Here is a 26,335-nt window from a genome sequence, read left to right on the forward strand (position 1 = left end):
TGGCCACAGTTTCAGCAGTGACGTTGAGTAAAGGAACAGCTTCCACCCAGTGAGACATGCAGTTGATTGTGGAGAGAATATATCTGTGGCCCTTCGACGGTGGTAGTGGACCGATAAGGTCGATATGTACATGATGAAATCTTCCTTGCGGAATATTGAACTTGCCTAATGTAGGGGAGGTGTGGTGGTCAATTTTGTTGTGTTGATAGGAGATGCAGCTGCGTGACCAGGTCTGACAGTCCCATTTAATATTTTTCCAAACTAAATGCCTCAGATACGAATTGTGTGCTGGCATGAATGCCAAGGTGAGCGAGGTTATACAAGGTGTCGAAGGCTTGCCAGCACATTGTGGGCGGGAGCAATGGCTGCAGGGTGCCAGTAGAAGAATCACAATCACACCACACCTCATTCAAAATGCCACAGAAATGGCTTTGGTAAACACAAGAGATGTTTGAGGATCTGCGAGGAGAGCTTGAGATTCCTCAAAAGAGGCCTGGAGAGTAGCCACATTGGAGAAGACAATAATGCGTGAGACAGTATTGAGCCACAAGGAAAAATCGGTGGGGATGTTTTCTGTACCTTTGATGTACGGAATATCTGTTGTGAATTGAGAGACTAAATCAAAGTGGTGGAAACGCCGAGGGGGTGGGTCCTTGGGAGGATTGCAGAAAGTGTCCACTAGTGGTTTGTGATCAGTAAGGATTAAGAAAGAACGGCCCTCGACATGGGGGGAAAGTGTTTGATGGCTTCATAGACTGCCAGAAGTGCCATATCAAAAGTTATCAACAGTAGAATATTTCTTCTGAGCTGTACAGTTTTTTAGAGAAGAAATGAAGGATAGAAACCATGTCACATTTGCGTTGCTGTAATACTGCCTCCACCGCGATGTTGCTGATGTCCGTAGTGATGAACAATTCGGCCAACGGGTCAGGATGGGCAAGTGTCACAGTGTTAGATAAGGAAGTTTTTAGAGCCTTGAAGGCCTCCAGCATAGGTTCAGTCCAGCGAACTGGTTTAAGGCCTGAAGTCTGTTTGCCTGACAGTGAATTTGTCAGTGGGGCCTGCACGGCAGCAGCAGAAGGCAGATGCTGACAGTAGTAATTTATTGTACCCAAGAAACATTAGAGTTCTTTGTAAGAAGCCGGAGGTGGCAGTGACATGATTGCAAGCACGTGGGATTTGGGAGGCTGTATTCCGTCTGTGGAGATGGTGCAACCCAAAGATGTGACAGAAGACTGGCGAAATTGGAATTTGTCCTTGTTGACCTCGATACCATTGGAGTTCAAGGTCTGGAGGACCTTGGATAAATAATTTTCATGTTCTTCAGCTGTTGTTGTTGTTGTGGTTTTCAGTCCTGAGACTGGTTTTATGCAGCTCTCCATGCTACTCTATCCTGTGCAAGCTTCTTCATCTCCCAGTACCTACTGCAACCTACATCCTTCTGAATCTGCTTAGTGTATTCATCTCTTGGTCTCCCCCTACGATTTTTACCCTCCACGCTGCCCTCCAATACTAAATTGGTGATCCCTTGATGCCTCAGAACATGTTCTACCAACCGATCCCTTCTTCTGGTCAAGTTGTGCCAAAAACTTCTCTTCTCCCCAATCCTATTCAATACTTCCTCATTAGTTATGTGATCTACCCATCTAATCTTCAGCATTCTTCTGTAGCACCACATTTCGAAAGCTTCTATTCTCTTCTTGTCCAAACTATTTACCGTCCATGTTTCACTTCCATACATGGCTACACTCCATACAAATACTTTCAGAAATGACTTCCTGACACTTAAATCTATACTCGATGTGAACAAATTTCTCTTATTCAGAAACGCTTTCCTTGCCATTGCCAGTCTACATTTTATATCCTCTCTACTTCGACCATCATCAGTTATTTTGCTCCCCAAATAGTAAAACTCCTTTACTACTTTAAGTGTCTCATTTCTTAATCTAATACCCTCAACATCACCCAACTTAATTCAACTACATTCCATTATCCTCGTTTTGCTTTTGTTGATGTTCATCTTATATCCTCCCTTCAAGACACCATCCATTCCATTCAACTGCTCTTCCAAGTCCTTTGCTGTCTCTGACAGAATTACAATGTCATCGGCAAACCTCAATGTTTTTATTTCTTCTCCATGGATTTTAATACCTACTCCGAATTTTTCTTTTGTTTCCTTTACTGCTTGCTCAATATACAGATTGAATAACATCGGGGAGAGGCTACAACCCTGTCTTACTCCCTTCCCAATCACTGCTTCCCTTTCATGTCCCTCGACTCTTATAACTGCCATCTGGTATCTGTACAAATTGTAAATAGCCTTTCGCTCTCTGTATTTTACCCATGCCACCTTTAGAATTTGAAAGAGAGTATTTCAGTCAACATTGTCAAAAGCTTTCTCTAAGTCTGCAAATGCTAGAAACATAGGTTTGCCTTTCCTTAATCTTTCTTCTAAGATAAGTCGTAAGGTCAGTATTGCCTCATGTGTTCCAGTATTTCTACGGAATCCAAACTGATCTTCCCCGAGGTCGGCTTCTACTAGTTTTTCCATTCATCTGTAAAGAATTCGTGTTAGTATTTTGCAGCTGTGGCTTATTAAACAGATTGTTCGGTAATTTTCACATCTGTCAACACCTGCTTTCTTTGGGATTGGAATTATTATATTCTTCTTGAAGTCTGAGGGTATTTTGCCTGTTTCGTAAATCTTTCTCACCAGATGGTAGAGTTTTCTCAGGACTGGCTCTCCCAAGGCCGTCAGTAGTTCCAATGGAATGTTGTCTACTCCGGGGGCCTTGTTTCGACTCAGGTCTTTCAGTGCTCTGTCAAACTCATCACGCAGTATCGTATCTCCCATTTCATCTTCATCTACATCCTCTTCCATTTCCATAATATTGTCCTCAAGTGCATCGCCCTTGTATAGACCCTCTATATACTCCTTCCACCTTTCTGCTTTCCCTTCTTTGCTTAGAACTGGGTTTCCATCTGAGCTCTTGATGTTCATACAAGTGGTTCTCTTATCTCCAAAGGTCTCTTTAATTTTCCTGTAGGCAGTATCTATCTTACCCCTAGTGAGATAAGCCTCTACATCCTTACATTTGACCTCTAGCCATCCCTGCTTAGCCATTTTGCACTTCCTGTCGATCTCATTTTTGAGACGTTTGTATTCCTTTTTGCCTGCTTCATTTACTTCATTTTTATATTTTCTCCTTTCATCAATTAAATTCAATATTTCTTCTGTTACCCAAGGATTTCTACTAGCCCTCGTCTTTTTACCTACTTGATCCTCTGCTGCCTTCACTACTTCATCCCTCAAAGCTACCCATTCTTCTTCTACCGTATTTCATTCACCAATTCCTGTCAATTGTTCCCTTATGCTCTCCCTGAAACTCTGTAAAACCTCTGGTTTAGCCAGTTTATCCAGGTCCCATCTCCTTAAATTCCCACCATTTTGCAGTTTCTTCAGTTTTAATCTACAGGTCATCACCAATAGATTGTGGTCAGAGTCCACATCTGCCCCTGGAAATGTCTTACAATTTAAAACCTGGTTCCTAAATCTCTGTCTTACCATTATATAATCTATCTGATACCTTTTAGTATCTCCAGGATTCTTCCATGTATACAACCTTCTATCATGATTCTTAAACCAAGTGTTAGCTATGATTAACTTATGCTCTGTGCAAAATTCTACCAGGCGGCTTCCTCTTTCCTTTCTTAGCCCCAATCCATATTCACCTACTATGTTTCCTTCTCTCCCTTTTCCTACACTCGAATTCCAGTCACCCATGACTATTAAATTTTCGTCTCCCTTCACTATCTGAAAAATTTCTTTTATTTCATCATACATTTCTTCAGTTTCTTCATCATCTGCAGAGCTAGTTGGCATATAAACTTGTACTACTGTAGTAGGTGTGGGCTTCATATCTATCTTGGCCACAATAATGTGTTCACTATGCTGTTTGTAGTAGCATACCCGCATTCCTATTTTCCTATCATTATTAAACCTACTCCTGCATTACCCCTATTTGAGTTTGTGGTTATAACCCTGTAGTCACCTGACCAGAAGTCTTGTTCCTCCTGCCACCGAACTTCACTAATTCCCACTATATCTAACTTTAACCTATCCATTTCCCTTTTCAAATTTTCTAACCTACCTGCCCGATTAAGGGATCTGACATTCCACGCTCCGATCCGTAGAACGCCAGTTTTCTTTCTCCTGATAACGAAATCCTCTTGAGTAGTCCCCGCCCGGAGATCCGAATGGGGAACTATTTTACCTCCAGAATATTTTACCCAAGAGAACGCCATCATCATTTAATCATACAGTAAAGCTGCATGCCCTCGGGAAAAATTACGGCCATAGTTTCCCCTTGCTTTCAGCTGTTTGCAGTACCAGCACAGCAAGGCCATTTTGGTTATTGTTACAAGGCCAGATAAGTCAATCATCCAGACTGTTGCCCTTGCAACTACTGAAAAGGCTGCTGCCCCTCTTCAGGAACCACATGATTGTCTGGCCTCTCAACAGATACCCCTCCGTTGTGGTTGTACCTACGGTACGGCTATCTGTATCGCTGAGGCACGCAAGCCTCCCCACCAACGGCAAGGTCCATGGTTCATGATGGGGGTTCTTCAGCTGAGTTGCTGAAAATGAGTAAGTCATCCAGATATGTAAAGCAAAACTCGAACTGTCATAAGATTGAGTCGATGAAACGTTGCCATGTTTGTGCCACGTTTTTCAGGCCGAACGGCATGAAGTTGTATTGGAACTAACCAGGCAGTGTGATAATAGCTGTCTTTGGAATGTCTTCTGGTGTTACATGAATCTGGTGATAGGCTCATTTACAGTCAATAACAATGAAGATTGTGGCGCCCGATAACATATGAGTGAAATCGTTTATGTTCGGCACTGGGTTATTGTCCATGACAGTACCAGCATTTAAGCGTCTGTAGTCACCACACACTCCAAAAGAACTGTCATGTTTGGTGATGAGGTGAATTGGTGAAGCCCAGTTGCTGTCTGACAGTTGCAGGATACCTGCCTCCAAAAGTTCATTAATTTGCTGCCAGGCAGTGCACAACTTGATGGGGCTGAGGCATCTAACCTTGTGCCTAATAGGAGGGCTGGCAGTGGTAACTATCTTGTGTGTCATTCCGTCAGTGATGGAAGAAACTGAGAACTGCACACGGGACTAATCATTGTCCTGACTCAAAGTTTTTGGATGAGTAGGGCGCGGTGAGGTGTAACCATTAGCGTGAGTGGGAAAATGCAGCACGAAAGTCACATGCCTATTACATGAGTGTGGCATGTGCTTGTTTGGGGAGGTGGGCTGCACACACAGTGCAGAGCCAGTTGGGATGCGCAGCGACTGTCTGTTGTCAGCCTTGCCTCAGGTAACTGGCCCAGGCAAGAGAGGCATTGGCATCACGTGGGGAACACTGATGGCCGCTGAGTCACGTGGCTGGTTCGTGAGAGAAGGGGAATGTTTATCAACATGTGGGGTGGCTCCCTGTGTAGTGGTCATATCATGCACATGACTGTCATGAGAAGCACTGTTTAAAACACATGGCACTGAATGTGGCGAGTGCATTGGGGGTGTGGTGTCTACCAGATGCAAATCGTCACATGCAGCTCATGTAGCTGACTTTGTGTTTATGTTTGGCATAGGGCCTTGTGATAGTGAATTGTGATTCAGTTGTGCATTGAAATTATTCATGTCATTTTGAATTTTTTTTTAAATTGTTTGTTTTTTCTGTTCCTGTTATTGTACTCATTACCTCTGGGTAAGTAACTTTGTTGTTGTGTGTACCATCTTTGCTGTGTGTTTAGGTCACATTGCACTGACTGATTTACATAACTATGTTGTTGTTGTGCCTGAGTTTTTGTTGCTCTATTGGGTACAGGTCTTTCCTCATAGATTAAGTTGATAGAATCAAGCACTGACAGAAAATAATCAGTGTTGTGCTCTGACGTTGTGACTAATTTTTCTCTAATGTGCGATGGTAAATGAGTTTTCAAAACTTTTAACATGACTACCTGTGATATTGGGTTCATTCAGTGGCAAGTCTTGTTCAGGTATTTTTCAAAGTATCCACGTAGACTACTGTATTTGCCATTGAATGGTGCAGGGTTAAATACCTTGTGTCTGAGTCTTTCTTGCACTGCCTCAGACCAGTATTTGTTGAAGAAATCGTGATGAAATTGGATATAAGTGATGCAACATTCGGCCACTTCAGTTGCCCATAAAATAACATCACCTTGCATATATCCCATGACAAATCTGATTTTCTATGCTTCCATCCAGCTACTTGGAAATACATTATGAAAAGCACTGATAAATACTACTTGGTTCATTCTTTTACCTTCAGTAGTGAATGTAGGAAACTGTGAATGTCGCAGCAAATCTTCATCTGCAAAAATAGTTGATAAACACATGGCATTTTTGGTCATATTTATGTTGTTATAGTAGTTACCTGTAATTCCGGTTGGTAATTGTTCAGGTATTGGAGTTGTGGATTTGTTTACATTTTGCACTCTTCAACTGCCACTGGTACCTGCCGTGGGACTTGTGACAATTTGTGGATGAATACCAACAGATTGAGGTTTGTTCACTGTTGCCTGTGCATTATTTATTTGCATATTTCAAGATACGGTAATATTTTCTTCTAAAAGATTGGGGATCCTATTTTCCACAGCTTGTAGGTTAATGTTTACCTTGTTCACAATTTCATTTACTTTTTTTCCTGATTAGCCCTTTCTACTACATCTGTGTATAACTTACAATCTGTTACTAACTTCTCTGCAATGGTATTACCCTTACTTAATGTACCTGCTTCAGCTTGACTATGATATCACTCAGATTTTCATTGATCTTCCCTCTCCTTCTTAGCACATGCCAAGTCAACTTCTAACGTTGCTACTTTTAAAGTAAGCTCATCTACAGCTAGAGGTACACCATCATAACAACAGTGGTTACCTTTTTTACTGTCAAACACAACTAGTTTTGTGTGGCTTCAATATTTGTGTTTGTGTCTGTGATTTTACTTATCTGTTGTTCTACTTGATCATGAAGGTCATTAACAGAATCTACCTTCTGTTTTAACTCCATAATGTTACTGTTAACTTCAGAAAGTACTTCATGCTTTACTTGTTTATTCATATCATTCAATTTTGCTTAGATTTCCGTGCGAAAATTTTTGGCTAAGTCATTGAATTTCTGTGAGATTGTGTCTTGCAAATCCTTGAATACTTGTTTTGGTTTTTGTTTCATTACATTTAGATCTTGGGTGACAGTGTTAAGACTGTGTGTCAGATTATCAATTTTGGTACTCATATCTTGTTTCATATCGCTGAAATTGGTGTTCATATTGTGTTTCATATCACTGAGATTGGTTTTCATATTATCAAATTTCATATTTATGTTAGATAGTAACTGCCACAGTAGTTGTTCAGTTGTACTATTGTGGCTGCTGACAGCTGTACTTTCAAAATTAATGTATGTATTGTGAACAAATGGTGTTTGTAATGTGTTGTCAAGATTGGTATTTGTATCATTCTCTGATGTTTCATTCATGAGTGGTATGTCACTTTGAGAGATGTGTGACATTGTCTCATCAGTTGTAAACATTGTGTTGTCAAGGTTATTCTGTCATGGAGCATCGCTATCATTTGTCACACCTGCGACACTCATCTCTGAACTACTTAAAGCTTCTGCAATAGGCATGCAGGGTGCCTGAACTTCAATTGTTCTATCATGCATTTCTATGCTGTCTTGGCTGATTGCATTTTCATTATTTTTGTCAACAATGGACATATATTTTTCTGCCATATTGTGTGAATATGCAAAAATACAAATTAAAAAAAACATTAAAATTCCATATTCTAATTATGATTTATGCAATGTCAAAGACTGTTTTATGTCTATTATCATGCATAAACTATTGTGTCACAATTCTTTATGTTTTACTGACAACGTGTATCACACTGAAAAATTCCTGTAAATTTTCCACCATAAAATTTAAGGAAGGGAATAATGAGGAAAAGGTTTTTATATACATCAAAAGAGGCACCACCAGGCATAATCATGCAAGCTACTTGCATAGCTGTCCTACCTGTGCTGCGCCAAACGGAATAGCTTCCTGTGGAAAATTTTACATAACCTGTGTCCAATTCTTATTCCTTTCCAAAATTTTCTCCTCAATTTTTGTCTTCTTGCTTTACATGCTCCTCATTGTGATTCACGAAAACAGAAAATACAGAAAATTAGCTTTTATGATTCATAGCAATGTCATATAAATTTCTTACTATAACAATAGTTAACAAACCCTACTCACAACTGGTGCCCTGAAGTCCTGGCACACAGGTCGACAGTTGTTTTGTAATAAAATAAAATAAAAATTAGTAAATACATATGCATATGAAAGACATTTAAAGGGGATAATACAATTGTGATTTTAGAAGTGTTCTGTGCTTGTACGAATTTTAGGCTATCGGACTTCTTCTCTTACATTTCAATTGTAGTTGCAGGCAGTGGACTTCAAGTACGCCAGTGTGCAGCATAAATAACAAAGTTCTCCTTACTTAGTTTCACTTCACTTGAATAAAAAATATTTAATATTGATATCAAATTTTTTCTTATTTCAAAACTTGTATAATACAAAACACTTGTAGCCCATCATATTCCAAACTGCACTTCTTAACAGAACATCTACATACAAGAGAGTCGGAAACAAAATCATGTACAAAAAAATGAATGAATGTTTTATCATTTGTCTGCACCTTACTGCGCATTCATAATTAATGACTTTGTCAATGCTTATGGTTGATCAGTGTTTCATTTTTATTTTTAATAAATTTTAACTTTATGATATCCTTGGGGTCTTTCATCATGTACCTACACATGGGCCATGGCAAAAGGCTGGTATCCTGAGACATCAAGAAGGCATGTGTTCATGCAACAACATGTAGTTGTGCATTGTTTTGCTCAAAAATGGCACCCAGGGTGTTGTGCAGAAAGGGTAGGACTACAGGATGTCATTCACATAGATCACACTGGTCAGAGTGTCCTGAACATGCACCATCTATGATTTGTGGTTGTACCCAATAGCACTTCACATCATAAGGCCTTGAGTTTGTTCCGTATATCATGTGAAAATGCACTCACTGTGATGCCAAACCCCCCTGTCTGTGGCAAACCAAAATACAGCCATCTTTTTCAGACAAACAGAACCTGAATTCATCCAAAAACTCTATCTGATGCCAATCCTGTTCCCACTGACATCATTCTATACACCATTACCATCTAGCATGTTCCTGCACATTCATCAAAGGCAGGCAGAGAAGTGGATGATGCACACGAAACCCATGTCATAATAAATGGCAACGGACTGTCACCCCTGGTAGCATTGATGTATTACAGTGTTCCACTGTTGTGAAAGAGCTGCGGAGGACACAGATCTGTCCTGTAGTACCATTCAGATGAGGTTTTGATCTTCTCAGAGGGTGGTCTGGGTGGTGCTACCTGACCCATCTTGTCATGTTCTGTGGCCTTCCATGAACCATTCTGCACACGCCCGTTGCACTGCCAAAACGTATTTTTCCCACACAAGCAGCAATTTCCTGGATAGATGCCTCACTTTCTCTCATGCCAATAACTCCCCCTCTTTCAAACTCATTGATTTGATGGTATACTATGTGCATATGTCTGTGAGGCATCCTGCACATCTGCTCAAGTCACACTGGTGATATAACCTATAGTTTATAGTGACAACAAAAGCCGCAGGCATTTTTTACTAGTAAGTGGTGTTGTGCTATGATATTGATGTTGACCTTGAACCAAGAGGCTGACATGATTCAAATGCTAATCATTTCTGCAGATCATACTAATGTACATGTCCTGTGAATATGAGCATCCTTTCCCTAGTCATTATAGGTGTTTTGTTTTTTCTGAACATTAGTGTATTTTGTTGGTGTCCACTTACATAGGGAGAAATGATCATGATGAAAAAATAATAGAAATCAGAGCTCACATGAAAAGATTTAAGTGTTCATTTTTCCCGTGTGCTGTTTGAGAGTGGAATGGTTGAGAAGTAGTGTAAAGGTGGTATAATGAACCTTCTGTCACACACTTAATTGTAAATTGGAGAGTAATCATGTAGATTTAGGTGTACAGGTGGCACACTACCTGGCTTGTTGAACTAGTGGGTCGCTCATTACTAAAGAGTGAGGGATAGTTGGAGAAGATTAAGAAGGAAGGGCAGGTCACTCAGACCCAGGCTGAGAGACACACCTGTAGTGAGAAGTCCTGTAGTCCTGTCCTCTCTACAGGTGGGTCTCTCTCACCCTCAGTCTGAGTGATCTGCCCTTCCTTTTTAAACCTCCACAACTACCCCTCTCTTGTTCCTACTTTTATATGGGCCTGTCAGTGGAACAATTTATCTTGCCTCCAAAGTGTTGTCTCTCCACTTACAAATTTACCTTTTATCTTGTGTGGCTTAGACATTAGGCTTAAAGGTACAAATACAAATGAGAATTGAATGTTGACACAAGTATAACTGATGTCCTTTACCATACACAGCTTTGGAAGTGCCACTGCAATTGGGAGATCATCTTTGGTGGATGTTAAAGGCCCATTCCGCTCTTCAAGAGATAGGCCTCCAACTCCAGTGGTAAAAATCATTTTTGATTTGTGATTTTTTATTATTTATTTATTAGTATAATTTTTGCTTTCAAATTTGCCTATAAATTCATCATTAAAATCTTTGTTTATGATAAAGTGTTTTGTGCATGCTCTATGTTACTGTATGAAAATGCTTTGTGTGGTCAGAGCTTTCTGTTGCATCCATTATTTCTTGCTGCTCAGCATCTGCACGTGGATGAAAAAATGTTAGCATGAAGCTATCTACTGTCATACTGTCATGGTCTGTAAATGCTGCTTCAGAAAAACCGAGCTGCGATTGTGACAATTGGTGATGGTGTTGGTCCTCCTCTACCTACTCACCCTTTGATGCAACACATTTTTCCCAGTGATGGATGGCTCACTAGAAATATCTGTTGTAGAAATCTGCATTGTGGCTATTCAGGAAATGTTCCACTTTAAAAATCAGCTCTCTCTAATTCCAGAAATTCTTCTCCCAAGGAAAGAGGAAGAAGGCAATGCACAGTGTGCCCTGACAGGAGAATATAATGTTGTTATTGGGGGGTGGGAGACAAAATCTGACAGTAGTGTGTTTGGCTGTGTCCTGTGCAGAATGGGCTGGGTTATTGTCACATCTGCCCACAGCGCTTTGGCTTAATAGCCTCATTAGGAGATTTCAGTAATATGCTCTCCTGGTGGTTTGCTTGTTATGAACATAACTGTGACACTCACAAAAAACACTCATCACCAGCTCGTCCAGTCAATGTAGGGACTTCGCATTTTTTTTTCTTGTGTTTGTCACAGCTCAGTTTGCTCCTTCATTTCCGCATCCTAGTGATGCACCCAGCAATTGTTTCTCATGGTTAGGCAATTAAAGAAGTCACTTGGATCAGCCTTATACACTAGCAACATTGCTGCTGATTCCTTCACTCATCAGACTTCTTGAATGAATCTGAGTAGTTTTGGAGGCCAGAGGGTGCAGTCATGTAAGATGTAGAAGAGTGATTTTGACATTTCCAACAGTCACCTCAGTTGTCTTTGATCACAACGGTGTAGTGGTTAATAAAAACGAAAAAGAGAAGAAAAGAAAAGAAAAGGTTGAAAATGTGGGAAGAAATGGTGAATAAAAAGGGGGTTTTAAAATCGTTAATGACCATGAAAAAGGGAAAGAATGAAATGCAAATCAGACTTCATATTACAGAAAAGCTCTTCGTGATTCGGAAAAGCTATTGTTGGGGTGGTCCTTGTGGCGTTTCTGAGCAAAAGTCAAACCAATTTCTACTACAAAAATTATTTGAAAGAGAACAGAGAATAACAAAATGTGATTAACTGGGGGAAATGGCATAGAGAAGAGTTCATTCTTTACCAAGTTGATATGTCTTCTCTCGTGTGGCATCCAGGTCTTGTTCTCCAACAATCTCCTGCTTCATTTCTGCATGAAAAGTCGTAGCTGCTCCAAAAACTTGCAGTAAATTTCATCGTCCAGGAATTACTAATGTCTACAAATTAAAACCATCTTGATATTGAATGCAATGTATTTTATGGCTGCTTCCATCCTCCAAATTTCATAAAAGCTTCCACAATACAATATGTCTGCACATCAATAAGTTTTTTACGTCTTAATCAGTCCAAGACTAATGAATATATTTTTGCGTCTGAATCATACCAAGACTAGCGTACAAGTGAAGTTAAGCTTCCGCTCCCAAGAGACAAGAGTGGGTAGGAAACAAAAAGAGTTACAATTTTTGTACCTTCATTTTCTTATAAATAGTTTCTCTGCCGTCGAGCGCTCATACAGCTGCGACGTTATAATTTATATCTGAGGGAACGAGTGTAGTGCGGCGAATTCCAAAGTCCCACTACAATGGCCTCTACTGCTCTTCTGAAAGATGGTCTACAATTTTCTTCATCACCATTCAGTCTTATTGGACCACTCTTGAAGCACCTGTGTCACCTAAGTACTTTGTCATAGGATGGTGCATTGTTACCATACTCTTCCCCAAATTTCAGCATAGGCTGTTGCAGCCTTGGCCCCCCTCAAATACAGAAAATGAGTCTGCATGATACTCCCCTTATTAGCGGGTGCTGTACTTTTGTTTCAATTTCCATAGCAGCGTGCAACGGTGCTACAATGCTGGAATTTCAATTAATACTGGGACTGCAGACATGTATCAGCAATTAAGCAAAAAACTAAATGGAACTGGGTACATTAGTTAATCTGAAGCTTGTTCTTTTAATGCATGGACCTGTGATTTGAAATTGAACAAGGAAAGATGAATGCAGTGAATGCAAGGAACTACAACTGAATGAACAATGGTGGAGCTGAAACAAGGAACAAGTGAGAATCCAGAAAAGAATGAGCCTTACCAAATGAGACCAAGGTGGGAACAATGAATGAGAATGAGCAAACGAGATTGAGATGAGAATGAGAGATGGGACCAATTGAATGAGAATGAGGTGGAAATGAGACCACTCTGAAAAGAACGATGAGCGAACATTCCTTAGAAATAATTCCTTGGTCGTTCCACTCAGTTAAGTGACAAATTGCATTGGGCCTGTTCCTTCGCAAACAATGTACCTCTACAGGTGATGGACAATGTTCTTTCTCTATATCCTTGCACTTGTCTAATTCTATTGCAGCTCGATAATTTCCATGTGCATAATATCTCTAAATGTTTCATCAGACTCTGCAGAGATTGATGAAATTCTTCAATTGGTTTGTGACCATAATTTCACAATGAAGGTATCTAATGTATTGTAGTGTCATTGTTTTTATCACTGGAGTACATCAAACAACTTTCAAACATGTTAAAAGCTTTGAGCTGCCCCTTCCACATATATATATATATGTGAACAATGTTTAATGTTAATTGTTTTCAGTTTCTCATAAAATTACATTTTGCAACACTGCTTACAAACTATTATATTTAAGTTTGCCACTTTTGGAAGATCTTCAAACTTTCTTTCATTATTCTCTCAAGTAATGGAGCAATAATACTAACATGAAGACTATGCAAAGCACTGTTTGTTAATTTTGTTCTTAAGGTCCATCTTAGTTTTATGAGTGACTAGGAAACTATTAGATCTGTGATCCATGCAGGTGTACGTCAAACAGATTTGATGTATGCTAAGTATCGTACAGATTAAAATACTGGAAAAGATTTATTCATGTATTGCCCACAGATGGGCATTCCTTACTTGTGAGTATGAAATGTATCTTCTATGAAATTCTAACGGTGAACTTAACATAGCATTCCATCTTTTCAGCTAATGAAGGTCATTGAATGATGCACAGAGCATGTAGTGCTGGGAGCTGGTGAATCTAAGCAACCTCCTCTTTTTGGTATCATGTCAACTTCATATTTGTGAATCTGTTCAAAAACCTTTTGTTATATTTGCAACTCTTCATTTCCCAAGTAGGCCCACTAGCTCCCACTTTCCCAGTGTGAAGTAATACCTCAAAAGAAAAGACTCATTCTGCTGCTTCTTTCTCTCTTTCTAGATTGTTCATTTCTGTGACTTTTCATTGGTATGATTAATAAACCAATACATAAACTCCCACAAATCTCCACTGCTTCTTCTCCATTAGGAACAAACATAAAGAATTTTTGGTTTTTGTAATGAAATTTAGCCGATACATTCTTTTGTGCATATTTGTCTCTTGCTGTATTAAATATTATCAAATGTTGGAAAATCCAGGATTGAATGTAACAGTGTCATGAAAAGGAAAGTTGCTATTCACCATATAGTGGAGATGCTGTGTCACAGATAGGCACAACAAAAAGACTGTCACAAATAAATAAAGCTTTTGAACATTAAGCCTTCGTCAGCAATAGACATAGACTATATATATATATATATATATATATATATATATATATATATATATATATATATATATATATATATATATATATCTCTCTCTCCCCCCCCCCCCCCCCCTCCTATGTCCATTGGTGGCATGAGGATGATAACACCTATTGTATCTACACTTTCTCCTGAGTAGCTCAATAGTGTAACAAAGTTGGTGATGTCTCTGACAGCACCATTCAGTTGTGTCCTGTAGTTGGTAGATTGCCACAACAATGTTTGCAGTGGGAGTACAGCCAAACACAAATTATCTGGAATGGCATGATATGCCACCAGCTGCATGAATTGCAGCACATTGTGGCACAATGTGGTTGACTAATTCAACATTATTAAATCTTGTCCCTGATTAAACATTTGCCCTATCGGCTGGATTTTCTTGGTTCATGTGTGAGATTCTTGGCAAAAAGAGTGGGGTTCTGAGTGCAATTACAAGGCTAATTGTTTTTCACATTGTATTGTTTGCCATTGTACACTGGGGGTAGCTCTGTCCAAGAGAATGTCACTATTAGTTTTTACCATGTTGCATTAGTTGCATTCATGATGTTACCTGTAGCAACAGGTGTCTGTCAATGAAACCTGCACAGCATAGTGGAAGCACCTCAGTAGTACTGTCTGTGTGTAATTGTCAGAAATAATGAATTTCTATGTGATAATGATCAACAGTAGTCATCAATGTGGATCCACGGGGTATAGGAGATGATTATTGCAAATAACCACATGGCCCCAATACACTGTAGAACAATATTTATTACAGGCAAGAGGAAATGTTTGTGAGCATGCAAACCCAATCAAGTCACCAGATGAACTGCTGCTCAAGGAGTCTGTTGAGCCAGCGCCAAGTTGAGCACCAACAGTGGTGGATCATGGAGCAGTGTTCCTGCAAACATAACATTTTGTGTAACTGATTGACACTGACGTAAATCTAAATATTATATCTGCTTTCTATCAAACATATTTTCTCAGAGAGAAAGCTTTGAAAAAACTATTTATCGCCCATGTTTCACTTCCATACATGGCTGCACTCCATACAAATACTTTCAAAAATGACTTCCTGACACTTAAACCTATACTCAATGTTAACAAATTTCTCTTCTTCAGAAACGCTTTCCTTGCCATTGCCAGTCTACATTTTATATCCTCTCTATTTCGACCATCATCAGTTATTTTGCTCCCCAAATAGCAAAACTCCTTTACTACTTTAAGTGTCTCATTTCTTAATCTAATTCCCTCAGCATCACCCGACTTAATTCGATTACATTCCATTATCCTCGTTTTGCTTTTGTTGATGTTCATCTTATATCCTCCTTTCAAGACACTGTCCATTCCGTTCAACTGCTCTTCCAAGTCCTTTGCTGTCTCTGACAGAATTACATTGTCATCGGCGAACCTCAAAGTTTTTATTTTTTCTCCATGGATTTTAATACCTACTCCAAATTTTTCTTTTGTTTCCTTCACTGCTTGCTCAATATACAGATTGAATAACATTGGGGATAGGCTACAACCCTGTCTCACTCCCTTCCCAACCACTGCTTCCCTTTCATGTCCCTCGACTCTTATAACTGCCATCTGGTTTCTGTACAAATTGTAAATAGCATTTCGCTCCCTGTATTTTACCCCTGCCACCTTCAAAATTTGAAAGAGAGTATTCCAGTCAACATTGTCAAAAGCTTTTTCTAAGTCTACAAATGCTAGAAACGTAGGTTTGCCTTTCCTTAATCTTTCTTCTAAGATAAGTCGTAAGGTCAGTATTGCCTCATGTGTTCCAGTATTTCTACGGAATCCAAACTGATCTTCCCCGAGGTCGGCTTCTACTAGTTTTTCCATTCGTCTGTAAAGAATTCGTGTTAGTATTTTACAGCTGTGGCTTATGAAACTGATTGTTCGGTAATTTTCACATCTGTCAACACCTGCTTTCTTTGGGATTGGAATTATTATATTCTTCTTGAAGTCTGAGGGTATTTTGCCTGTTTCGTAAATCTTGCTCACCAGATGGTAGAGTTTTGTCAGGACTGGCTGTCCCAAGGCCGTCAGTAGTTCCAATGGAATGTTGTCTACTCCGGGGGCCTTGTTTCGACTCAGGTCTTTCAGTGCTCTATCAAACTCATCACGCAGTATCGTATCTGCCATTTCATCTTCATCTACATCCTCTTCCATTTCCATAATATTGTCCTCAAGTACATCGCCCTTGTATAGACCCTCTATATACTCCTTCCACCTTTCTGCTTTCCCTTCTTTGCTTAGAACTGAGTTTCCATCTGAGCTCTTGATATTCATACAAGTGGTTCTCTTTTCTCCAAAGGTCTCTTTAATTTTCCTGTAGGCAGTATCTATCTTACCCCTCGTGATACTCGCTTCTACATCCTTACATTTGTCCTCTAGCCATTCCTGCTTAGCAATTTTGCACTTCCTGTCGATCTCATTTTTGAGACGTCTGTATTCCTTTTTTGCCTGATTCATTTACTGCATTTTTATATTTTCTCCTTTCATCAATTAAATTCAATATTTCTTCTGTTACCCAAGGATTTCTACTAGCCCTCTTCTTTTTACCTACTTGATCCTCTGCTGCCTTCACTACTTCATCCCTCAGAGCTACCCATTCTTCTTCTACTGTATTTCTTTCCCCCATTCCTGTCAATTGTTCCCTTATGCTCTCCCTGAAACTCTGTAAAACCTCTGGTTTAGCCAGTTTATCCAGGTCCCATCTCCTTAAATTCCCACCTTTTTGCAGTTTCTTCGGTTTTAATCTACAGATCATAACCAATAGATTGTAGTCAGAGTCCACATCTGCTCCTAGAAATGTCTTACAATTTAAAACCTGGTTCCTAAATCTCTGTCTTACCACTATATAATCTATCTGATACCTTTTAGTATCTCCAGGATTCTTCCATGCATACAACCTTCTTTTATGATTCTTGAACCAAGTGTTAGCTATGATTAACTTATGCTCTGTGCAAAATTCTACCAGGTGGCTTCCTCTTTCCTTTCTTAGCCCCAATCCATATTCACCTACTACATTTCCTTCTCTCCCTTTACCTACTACCGAATTCCAGTCACCCATGACTATTAAATTTTTGTCTCCCTTCACTGTCTGAATAATTTCTTTTATTTCATCATACATTTCTTCAATTTCTTCATCATCTGCAGAGCTAGTTGGCATATAAACTTGTACTACTATAGTAGGTGTGGGCTTCATATCTATCTTTGCCACAATAATGCGTTCACTATGCTGTTTGTCGTAGCTTACCCGTATTCCTATTTTCCTATTCATTATTAAACCTACTCCTGCATTACCCCTATTTGATTTTGTGTTTATAACCCTGTAGTCACCTGACCAGAAGTCTTATTCCTCCTGCCACCGAACTTCACTAATTCCCACTATATCTAACTTTAACCTATCCATTTCCATTTTTAAATTTTCTAACCTACCTGCCCGATTAAGGGATCTGACATTCCACGCTCCAATTCGTAGAACGCCAGTTTTCTTTCTCCTGATAACGACGTCCTCTTGAGTAGTCCCCGCCCAGAGATCCGAATGGGGGACTATTTTACCTCCGGAATATTTTACCCAAGAGGACGCCTTCATAATTTAACCATACAGTAAAGCTGCATGCCCTCAGGAAAAATTACAGCCATAGTTTCCCCTTGCTTTCAGCCGTTCGCAGTACCAGCACAGCAAGACCGTTTTGGTTAGTGTTACAAGGCCAGATCAGTCAATCATCCAGACTGTTGCCCTTGCAACTACTGAAAAGGCTGCTGCCCTTCTTCAGGAACCACACGTTTGTCTGGCCTCTCAACAGATACCCGTCCGTTGTGGTTGCACCTATGGTACGGCTATCTGTATCGCTGAGGCACGCAAGCCTCCCCAACAACAGCAAGGTCCATGGTTTATGAAAAAACAAAACAGCATTTTAGCATTTACAATGATGAGCCTAAACATCTTGACCACCTGTTTAATAGCTCGTTTAACCATCTTGGATTAAATACATAACTGATTCTTCATATCATGGACACAAAAGTTTGTTGGTAGGTTTGTGGAAGTATGTGGCATGTGGCGTTAGCTGTCTATGCACAGTGTAATGTTACCCATTACTCTCCCACACATCAAGCTTCAATCAATGGTTGTATGCTCTCCTTGAGCGCACGCGCGTGCACACACACACACACACACACACACACACACACACACACACACACACATACAAAAAAAAAAATTTGCGACGACCAGGGGTACCCAAAGCAGAGCTAAGCATGAGTCTGTGCTCAACTTAAGTTCCAATCAGCTACAATATTGCAATACTCAGGATAAATACGGGTAAACATAATCATAATTAGGTCTCAATGATCCCATAGCTTGAGAACCAAAATCAGTGTATGAAAGCAGACATGTATACATCTTGTTACATTTTCTACACTAGAAATTGTTTTCCACACTATTTGCTTATTGTTCATACAACTCAACTATGCACACAAAGCCATAGAAGATTCACCTGGAAAAGATAAAAAAAGTACATACTGATTTAAAGTTACATAATGAATTAGAAAGTCAATCCCTCTGCTTGAAAAACATGCATTTATGCTGAATAACACTATCTTTAGCAGTCTTGGCTAACAATTCACAAATATCAGTCAATACACAGAGGTACACTCCTGGAAATTGAAATAAGAACACCATGAATTCATTGTCCCAGGAAGGGGAAACTTTATTGACACATTCCTGGGGTCAGATACATCACATGATCACACTGACAGAACCACAGGCACATTGACACAGGCAACAGAGCATGCACAATGTCGGCACTAGTACAGTGTATATCCACCTTTCGCAGCAATGCAGGCTGCTATTCTCCCATGGAGACAATCGTAGAGATGCTGGATGTAGTCCTGTGGAACGGCTTGCCATGCCATTTCCACCTGGCGCCTCAGTTGGACCAGCGTGCTGGACGTGCAGACCGCGTGAGATGACGCTTCATCCAGTCCCAAACATGCTCAATGGGGGACAGATCCGGAGATCTTGCTGGCCAGGGTAGTTGACTTACACCTTCTAGAGCACGTTGGGTGGCACGGGATACATGCGGACGTGCATTGTCCTGTTGGAACAGCAAGTTCCCTTGCCGGTCTAGGAATGGTAGAACGATGGGTTCGATGACGGTTTGGATGTACCGTGCACTATTCAGTGTCCCCTCGACGATCACCAGTGGTGTACGGCCAGTGTAGGAGATCGCTCCCCACACCATGATGCCGGGTGTTGGCCCTGTGTGCTTCGGTCGTATGCAGTCCTGATTGTGGCGCTCACCTGCACGGCGCTCTCATCGCTGAAGACGACACGTCTCCATTCGTCCCTCCATTCACGCCTGTCGCGACACCACTGGAGGCGGGCTGCACGATGTTGGGGCGTGAGCGGAAGATGGCCTAACAGTGTGCGGGACCGTAGCCCAGCTTCATGGAGACGGTTACGAATGGTCCTCGCCGATACCCCAGGAGCAACAGTGTCCCTAATTTGCTGGAAGTGGCGGTGCGGCCCCTACGGCACTGTGTAGGATCCTACGGTCTTGACGTGCATCCGTGCGTCGCTGCGGTCCGGTCCCAGGTCGACGGGCACGTGCACCTTCCGCCGACCACTGGCGACAACATCGATGTACTGTGGAGACCTCACGCCCCACGTGTTGAGCAATTCGGCGGTACGTCCACCCGGCCTCCCGCATGCCCACTATACGCCCTCGCTCAAAGTCCGTCAACTGCACATACGGTTCACGTCCACGCTGTTGCGGCATGCTACCAGTGTTAAAGACTGCGATGGAGCTCCGTATGCCACGGCAAACTGGCTGACACTGATGGCGGCGGTGCACAAATGCTGCGCAGCTAGCGCCATTCGACGGCCAACACCGCGGTTCCTGGTGTGTCCGCTGTGCCGTGCGTGTGATTATTGCTTGTACAGCCCTCTCGCAGTGTCCGGAGCAAGTATGGTGGGTCTGACACACCGGTGTCAATGTGTTCTTTTTTCCATTTCCAGGAGTGTAGTTGACAGATGCTCAAGTATGTTACCCTGCACCTATGATCTCTTGTAAGTCGATTGTTCCAGCAGAGTACAGCATTACAGCAGTGTGAGGAGTGGATCCGCCCACATCTTTCAGTTTTCTCCTTAGAGCTCCCATCACACACTCCAATGGATAGGTAACTTCCTGCCTAGCATTCCCATCAAGTCCTGAAACATTGTTTTGTGTACTAAGAATGCTATTCAGTACCTTCTTCACATCATACAAGATATGCTCTTCTTAGTCATTTTTGAAACTCATTTATATGGGATTTATGTCAGGTGAAATTTAAAAGTGTTCACAAATAAAACATTATTAAAGAGAGTTAAATACAATAAAAAATCGACAAATAAGGTATTACACACAGATATGCTCAGATACTATTCCAAATGTTTGCAGCACAAATTATGAACAATATCCCATTTCAAAATTGTAAAAAGATCTCATGGCATATATGTACCAAATTCTAAAGCAAAAATTTATTACAGAACATAATTATATAGTTTATCATAGATTTTAACTCAGTCAATAGATAAGACAGAACTTTAAAATTCACATCATCTTACATACTAAATTAATGACAATGGAAAAAGAACAAACAAACAAAAATTAGATACTTATGGACCATGTCTGTATGTTTTCAGCTCGTGATATTGCATAATCCAGACAACATCATAAATTTAGAATACGCAAGTCTGTATGCTCTAGGATGTGGATTTTCAAGAATTTTGAACGGTCCAGTATTAATATTGAAAAAATTTCTATCTCAGATGTCAACACTTTACATTTCTCTTTGGCTTTCAGCAACACAAGATCTCCAACCTCAAACTTAGGAAATCTACCTTTATCATCATGTGTCTGCTTTCTCCTATCTCCCTGCTTCTTCATCTCCCTACCACACTCATCCTTCTCTTGTGGTGACAGAATTATATATGGTGGAAATTCAACATTTTCAGAAATAAAGTTAGCTGTTCTGCGATTAAACATGATTTCAAATGGTGAAAAACCTGTTGAAGGATGTTGTAATCTGTTCATAATCTCCTCAAAATCACTGACATAATCTATCCAACTGGTATGATTCTTACTACAATATGTTCTAAACAGTCTTCCAATTTCTCTCATATATCTTTCTGCAGGGTCATGTGAAGGATGGTATGCCAAGGTTAGAATACACCTTATTTTTGCATGATCAACAAAATATTTCCAAGCTTGAGGTGTAAATTGAGAACCATTATCAGATAAAATTGTTTTAGGAATACCCACATGATTGAAAATATGTGTTTGCAAACTTAGAGATGATTTGCTTACTGGTAGCTTTCTTGAGAGGAAATAGGTTTATGAACTTTGAAAATACATTAACCAACACAAAAACATAACAAAATCCATTCTTAGACTTAGGTAAAGGTACATCCACAGACATGAGATCAAGGTTACTATTAGGCAGTATGTTTTGCATTTGGCCTCTACTTCTTTGGTTGCTTACCTTCACTCTTTGACATCTGTCACAGCTGGCAATCTTCTTCTTGACTCTCCTTCCTATGTTATAAAAATAGATGTTTTCCTGAATCTCTTGTGTGCATTTGGTTGATCCACAGTGACCAAAACTCTCATGCATATAAGTATTTAAAGTATCAATGCACTGTTCTGGCCAACATAGTTTCCAATACTCTGAGTCAGTCTTATGTCTCCTGATTAAAATACTCTTGTGTCCCTTATAATACCATTCTGTCTTTTCTCCTCCTTTCTTAGCCAACATGCTCTTAAGCAATTTCCAATTTTGATCATGATTTTGATTACTGTGTATGTCTTTGCAAATTTTCGAGCTCTCTTTTTTCTTTTTCACACATCTCAAGTACATAATTTTAAACTCTTTTTCTCCTTCTCCAAAGCTGCTAGATGATTCACTCCCCAAAGGCAGCCATGACAAAGCATCAGCAACCACATTGCCTGCACCCCCCTTCCCCCTCCCCCACACACAATGCATCTGATTTCACACCTGAACTGAAGCAAAAACAAGACCCAACAAGTAATTTTGTTATGGTACAGCCCACACACCTGAAGATAACATAATGCTCCATGATCAGCATAGATGATGACTTTGTGACCTAGTAAATAATTTTTAAATTAGTTGAATGTCCAATGTACAACCAAAAGTTCTTTCTCAGTTACAGTGTATGTCCTTTCATCTTTCTGCAATACTCTACTAACAGGTGCACCACCAGCTTCAACCTCCTGAAATAAATGTGCACCCAAACCAACATCACTATTGTCTTTCATGATACAAAGGAAGAGACAAATATGGTCTGAACAATATCTGACTTTGACACAACTGTCCTTTGACACTACTGATTCCAGTCCCAAGCGGTATTCTTCTTCAAAAGTTCACACAAACATGGGGCTTGACTTCTACAAAATTTTCTATAAAATCCAGTTAACCCAAAAAATGATTTAAGCTGTTTTTTTGTCATGAGGAGTAGGAAAATTAGCTATAGCATCAAGTTTCTCTTAATCAGGTGCGATTCCTTTTCCAAATATAACATGTCCTAAAAATTTTACTACTTCTACACCAAATTTAGGCTTACCTATTTTAAAATTTATGCCTCCTGATTCTAATTTTGAAAACACATCTCTTACCTGATCCAAAGGTTCTTCCCAAGTTTTTTCAGTGACCAGAATGTCATCAACATACACAATTAATTTTGAACTCGCTTCACTTCCTAAGACAGAATCCAGAGCTCTTATGAATTCAGCTACAGATACATTTATCCCAAATGGCACCACACAATACTGAAAACACTTTCGTCCATAAAATAATGCTGTATACTTTCAAGAATTAATTTCAAGTGGGATCTGGTGAAATCCAGTGGTCAAGGCCAAACTACTCACATATTTTGCATAATCAGCTCATCCATGTTCTCAGGATGGTCGTTCTCTCTGATAAGGAATTTATTAAGGTGTCTAGAGTCCAAAACAATTCTCACTCTACCATTTCTCTCACTTAACACAACTAAAGAATTATTGTAAGGACTCCTACTTCTCTAAATTACATCCCATGTTTCCATTTTCTGAATTTCTTTCTCTACATCTTTCCTTTTTGAATATGGTATATTGTATGGCTTGAGAAAGAAAGGTCAATGAACTCTAAGGCAAAATATGCACTGAGAGCCTTTCACTTTCCCTGATTTTTCACTAAACACATTTCTAATCTCCAATAACAAATTTCTAAGTTGTTCCTTTTGTAAGTCATTAAGATTCATAGCTTCCCTTACTTTAGAATCTACTACACTTTCAAAATCCTGATCCTCAGTCTCATCAAAATCTATATCAATCATCAAACACTGGGTACTCACATTGGTTCAAAATGTTTTGCAAATAGTTACAACTTTTCACACAGTTTAAAATACAGAAATTAGTTTTCATGTAAGTATTACTTTTAGGTTCCAAAATAAACAATTCTTTAGCATTCCATCCAAAACAAGCCTCAACTTTCTCTATCCAATACATACCAAGAATTATATTTTCTTCAAAACTAGGCATCACTAAGCATCCATTTTCAAAGGTTTTGCCTTCTATGCTAAACATTAACAGTACCTCAGATTTTACCAATTTGCTTTGCTTACCTGTAGCTCCCCTTACCTTTACACCTACAACGGGCATTTCCACAAAATTCTTAGTATATTTAATCTTGTCTCTAAATTGTTCAAATATACCACAAATTAGGCTAACTGTATCAATCAAACAGTTCCCTTCCCACCAATCAAAACCTGAATCATCATCTCTGTTATTAGTCACCTAATGTAAAAGATCACTTTCAATTTCGTCAAATGTTGTATCCACACTGTTTTTGGAGGGTCTTATCAACTTTATTTGTGTCATAGGATTACTTTGGTTACTCATGTTGTCAGGTAAAGAGTGAACACAACAAATGGATTCCACAGTACAACTAATGTCACTTATTACAGAAGAAACACGAAACATATTACTGTCAAAATTACATTACCTACTTAGATGTTCTTTCACTTCATTCCACCAATTTGGATACAAATTTTGACTAACCACAGCTAATTTATCCAGAATGCCCATTTATCTATGTTATCATCAATTTGGTCCCAAACAAATTTAAAAAAGTTTTCACCTTTATTCTCTAGATTACAGATAACTCACATTTACTGTTGGGATCATTACTCTGCATGATATTAATGAAAAACTGCTTTGACTGGACTGGTATTCCATGACTCTCTCTTACATCATCATATACATCACTTACCTTACCTGTATTCACAAATAACTCTGAAACTTCATTATTCTTAAACTCCACAAAAACCTGATACTCATAATCATCATCATCATCAACAACAACCACTCCCATCATTACCTGTTTTGTATACATCGATAACACTGTTTTCTGACCAAGAGAAGAAATAATTAGTACACACTACATCAAAATTCTCATTACTCTCACATTCTGGTTTGTGATTCACATCTGTATCACTATAATTAAAAATAATATTCCATAACTTTTGATCAAAACATAAATGAGGAATCTGATATTCGTTCTGTTCAACATCAGATACATGAGCCACGTTATTAACACTGTTATTATTGTCTAATTGCATGTGTAAATTGGGCGTTCTGTACTTGTGTTTCCCCACCCCAAAACTGTGGAGGTGGACTGCCATTTTCCTGAGTAGTTACCTCTATGATTATTTCTCCTGTTAAATTGACGGTGGTTATCTCCATTATTCCTATTCTGGTGATGTTCAAAATTTCTGTCTCTGTTACCATTTTGACCTTCATAGAAGTTATCACTATCTCTGTTTCTGTAGTTATTACCATTGTGATCTCTATCATTTCAGTGAGTACATTACATGTTTCTTTCTACTGTCCTATCCAGCCTGTCAACATATTATAAAAACTGTTCAAGGCATTCGTCAGGTCTGTGTACTAAATCCCACTGCAATCTTTCTGGTAATCTCCTTTTTAGTGCATCAATCAATGTCATTTCTTCAAATGGTTTGTCCAGGTGTGTTGATTTCTTAATTTTATTCTTACAAAACTCTTTCAGAGTACTGTCCCTATTCCTATAATTACAATCATTCAGAAATTCACTTTTAATTCTCCCTTGTTCAGCTTCTGACCAAAATTTATTTAAAAAGCTATTTTTGAAACTTTAATATGTCTCCCACTGACTTAAATTTAGATTTACCCAAGACAGAGCTTTCCCTTCAAGACATATTTTAACAAATTTAATTTTTTAATCATCATTCATGCCTGACACAAAACTATCTCTACAGTGGTGCAGAAAATCCACTGGATGTAAATTGTCTGATGAAAAACTTTTGATTGGAACGTTGAACAACACAGTACCAATGTTTGAATAAAGATTTTTGTAAATCCAGTTTTCCTGAACTACTGTAATATTTTGGTCTAAAACATTTACATTAGTTGGCATACAGTTTTCAACATTTAAAATTTTTTTGGTCTAAGCTACTAGAGCTCTGTTCCATTTTTGCTCTATGGCCTTCTGTTGAACTCTGATGTCATTAACATTCTTCTCCTGATTGCAGATTGGGCAGCTAACTCATTTTCCAAAACAATAAATTTATTTTATGGGACATCGACTCTTTCATTCACACTTTTTAATCCATCTGACAATCCATTTTTTAGCTCTGGAACCTGATTTCTAAGTTGGTCTATTTGGTATTGTACCCTGTCCTTTTTACCATTGTTTTCAGTTTTCAGGTCATTTAATTGTCCAGGTCATTTAATTGTCCTTGCAGTGAAGTAAATGTTTCAGTTAAC

At 39.3% G+C, this 26,335-nt stretch overlaps 1 protein-coding gene across 1 annotated transcript in view; it reads left to right on the plus strand.

The window, feature by feature from the left end:
* The window catches only part of LOC126188366 (uncharacterized), a 171,026-nt gene that overhangs the window by 134,596 nt on the left and 10,095 nt on the right, over window positions 1-26,335 (plus strand). The window contains exon 8 of the mRNA XM_049929964.1: window positions 10,572-10,662. Within this exon, the coding sequence (XP_049785921.1) occupies window positions 10,572-10,662 (91 nt within the window). The remainder of the gene's footprint in view (window positions 1-10,571; window positions 10,663-26,335) is intronic.

The sequence above is a fragment of the Schistocerca cancellata genome, chromosome 5 (assembly GCF_023864275.1).
Source record: "Schistocerca cancellata isolate TAMUIC-IGC-003103 chromosome 5, iqSchCanc2.1, whole genome shotgun sequence".
Classification (NCBI taxonomy): Eukaryota; Metazoa; Arthropoda; class Insecta; order Orthoptera; family Acrididae; genus Schistocerca; species Schistocerca cancellata.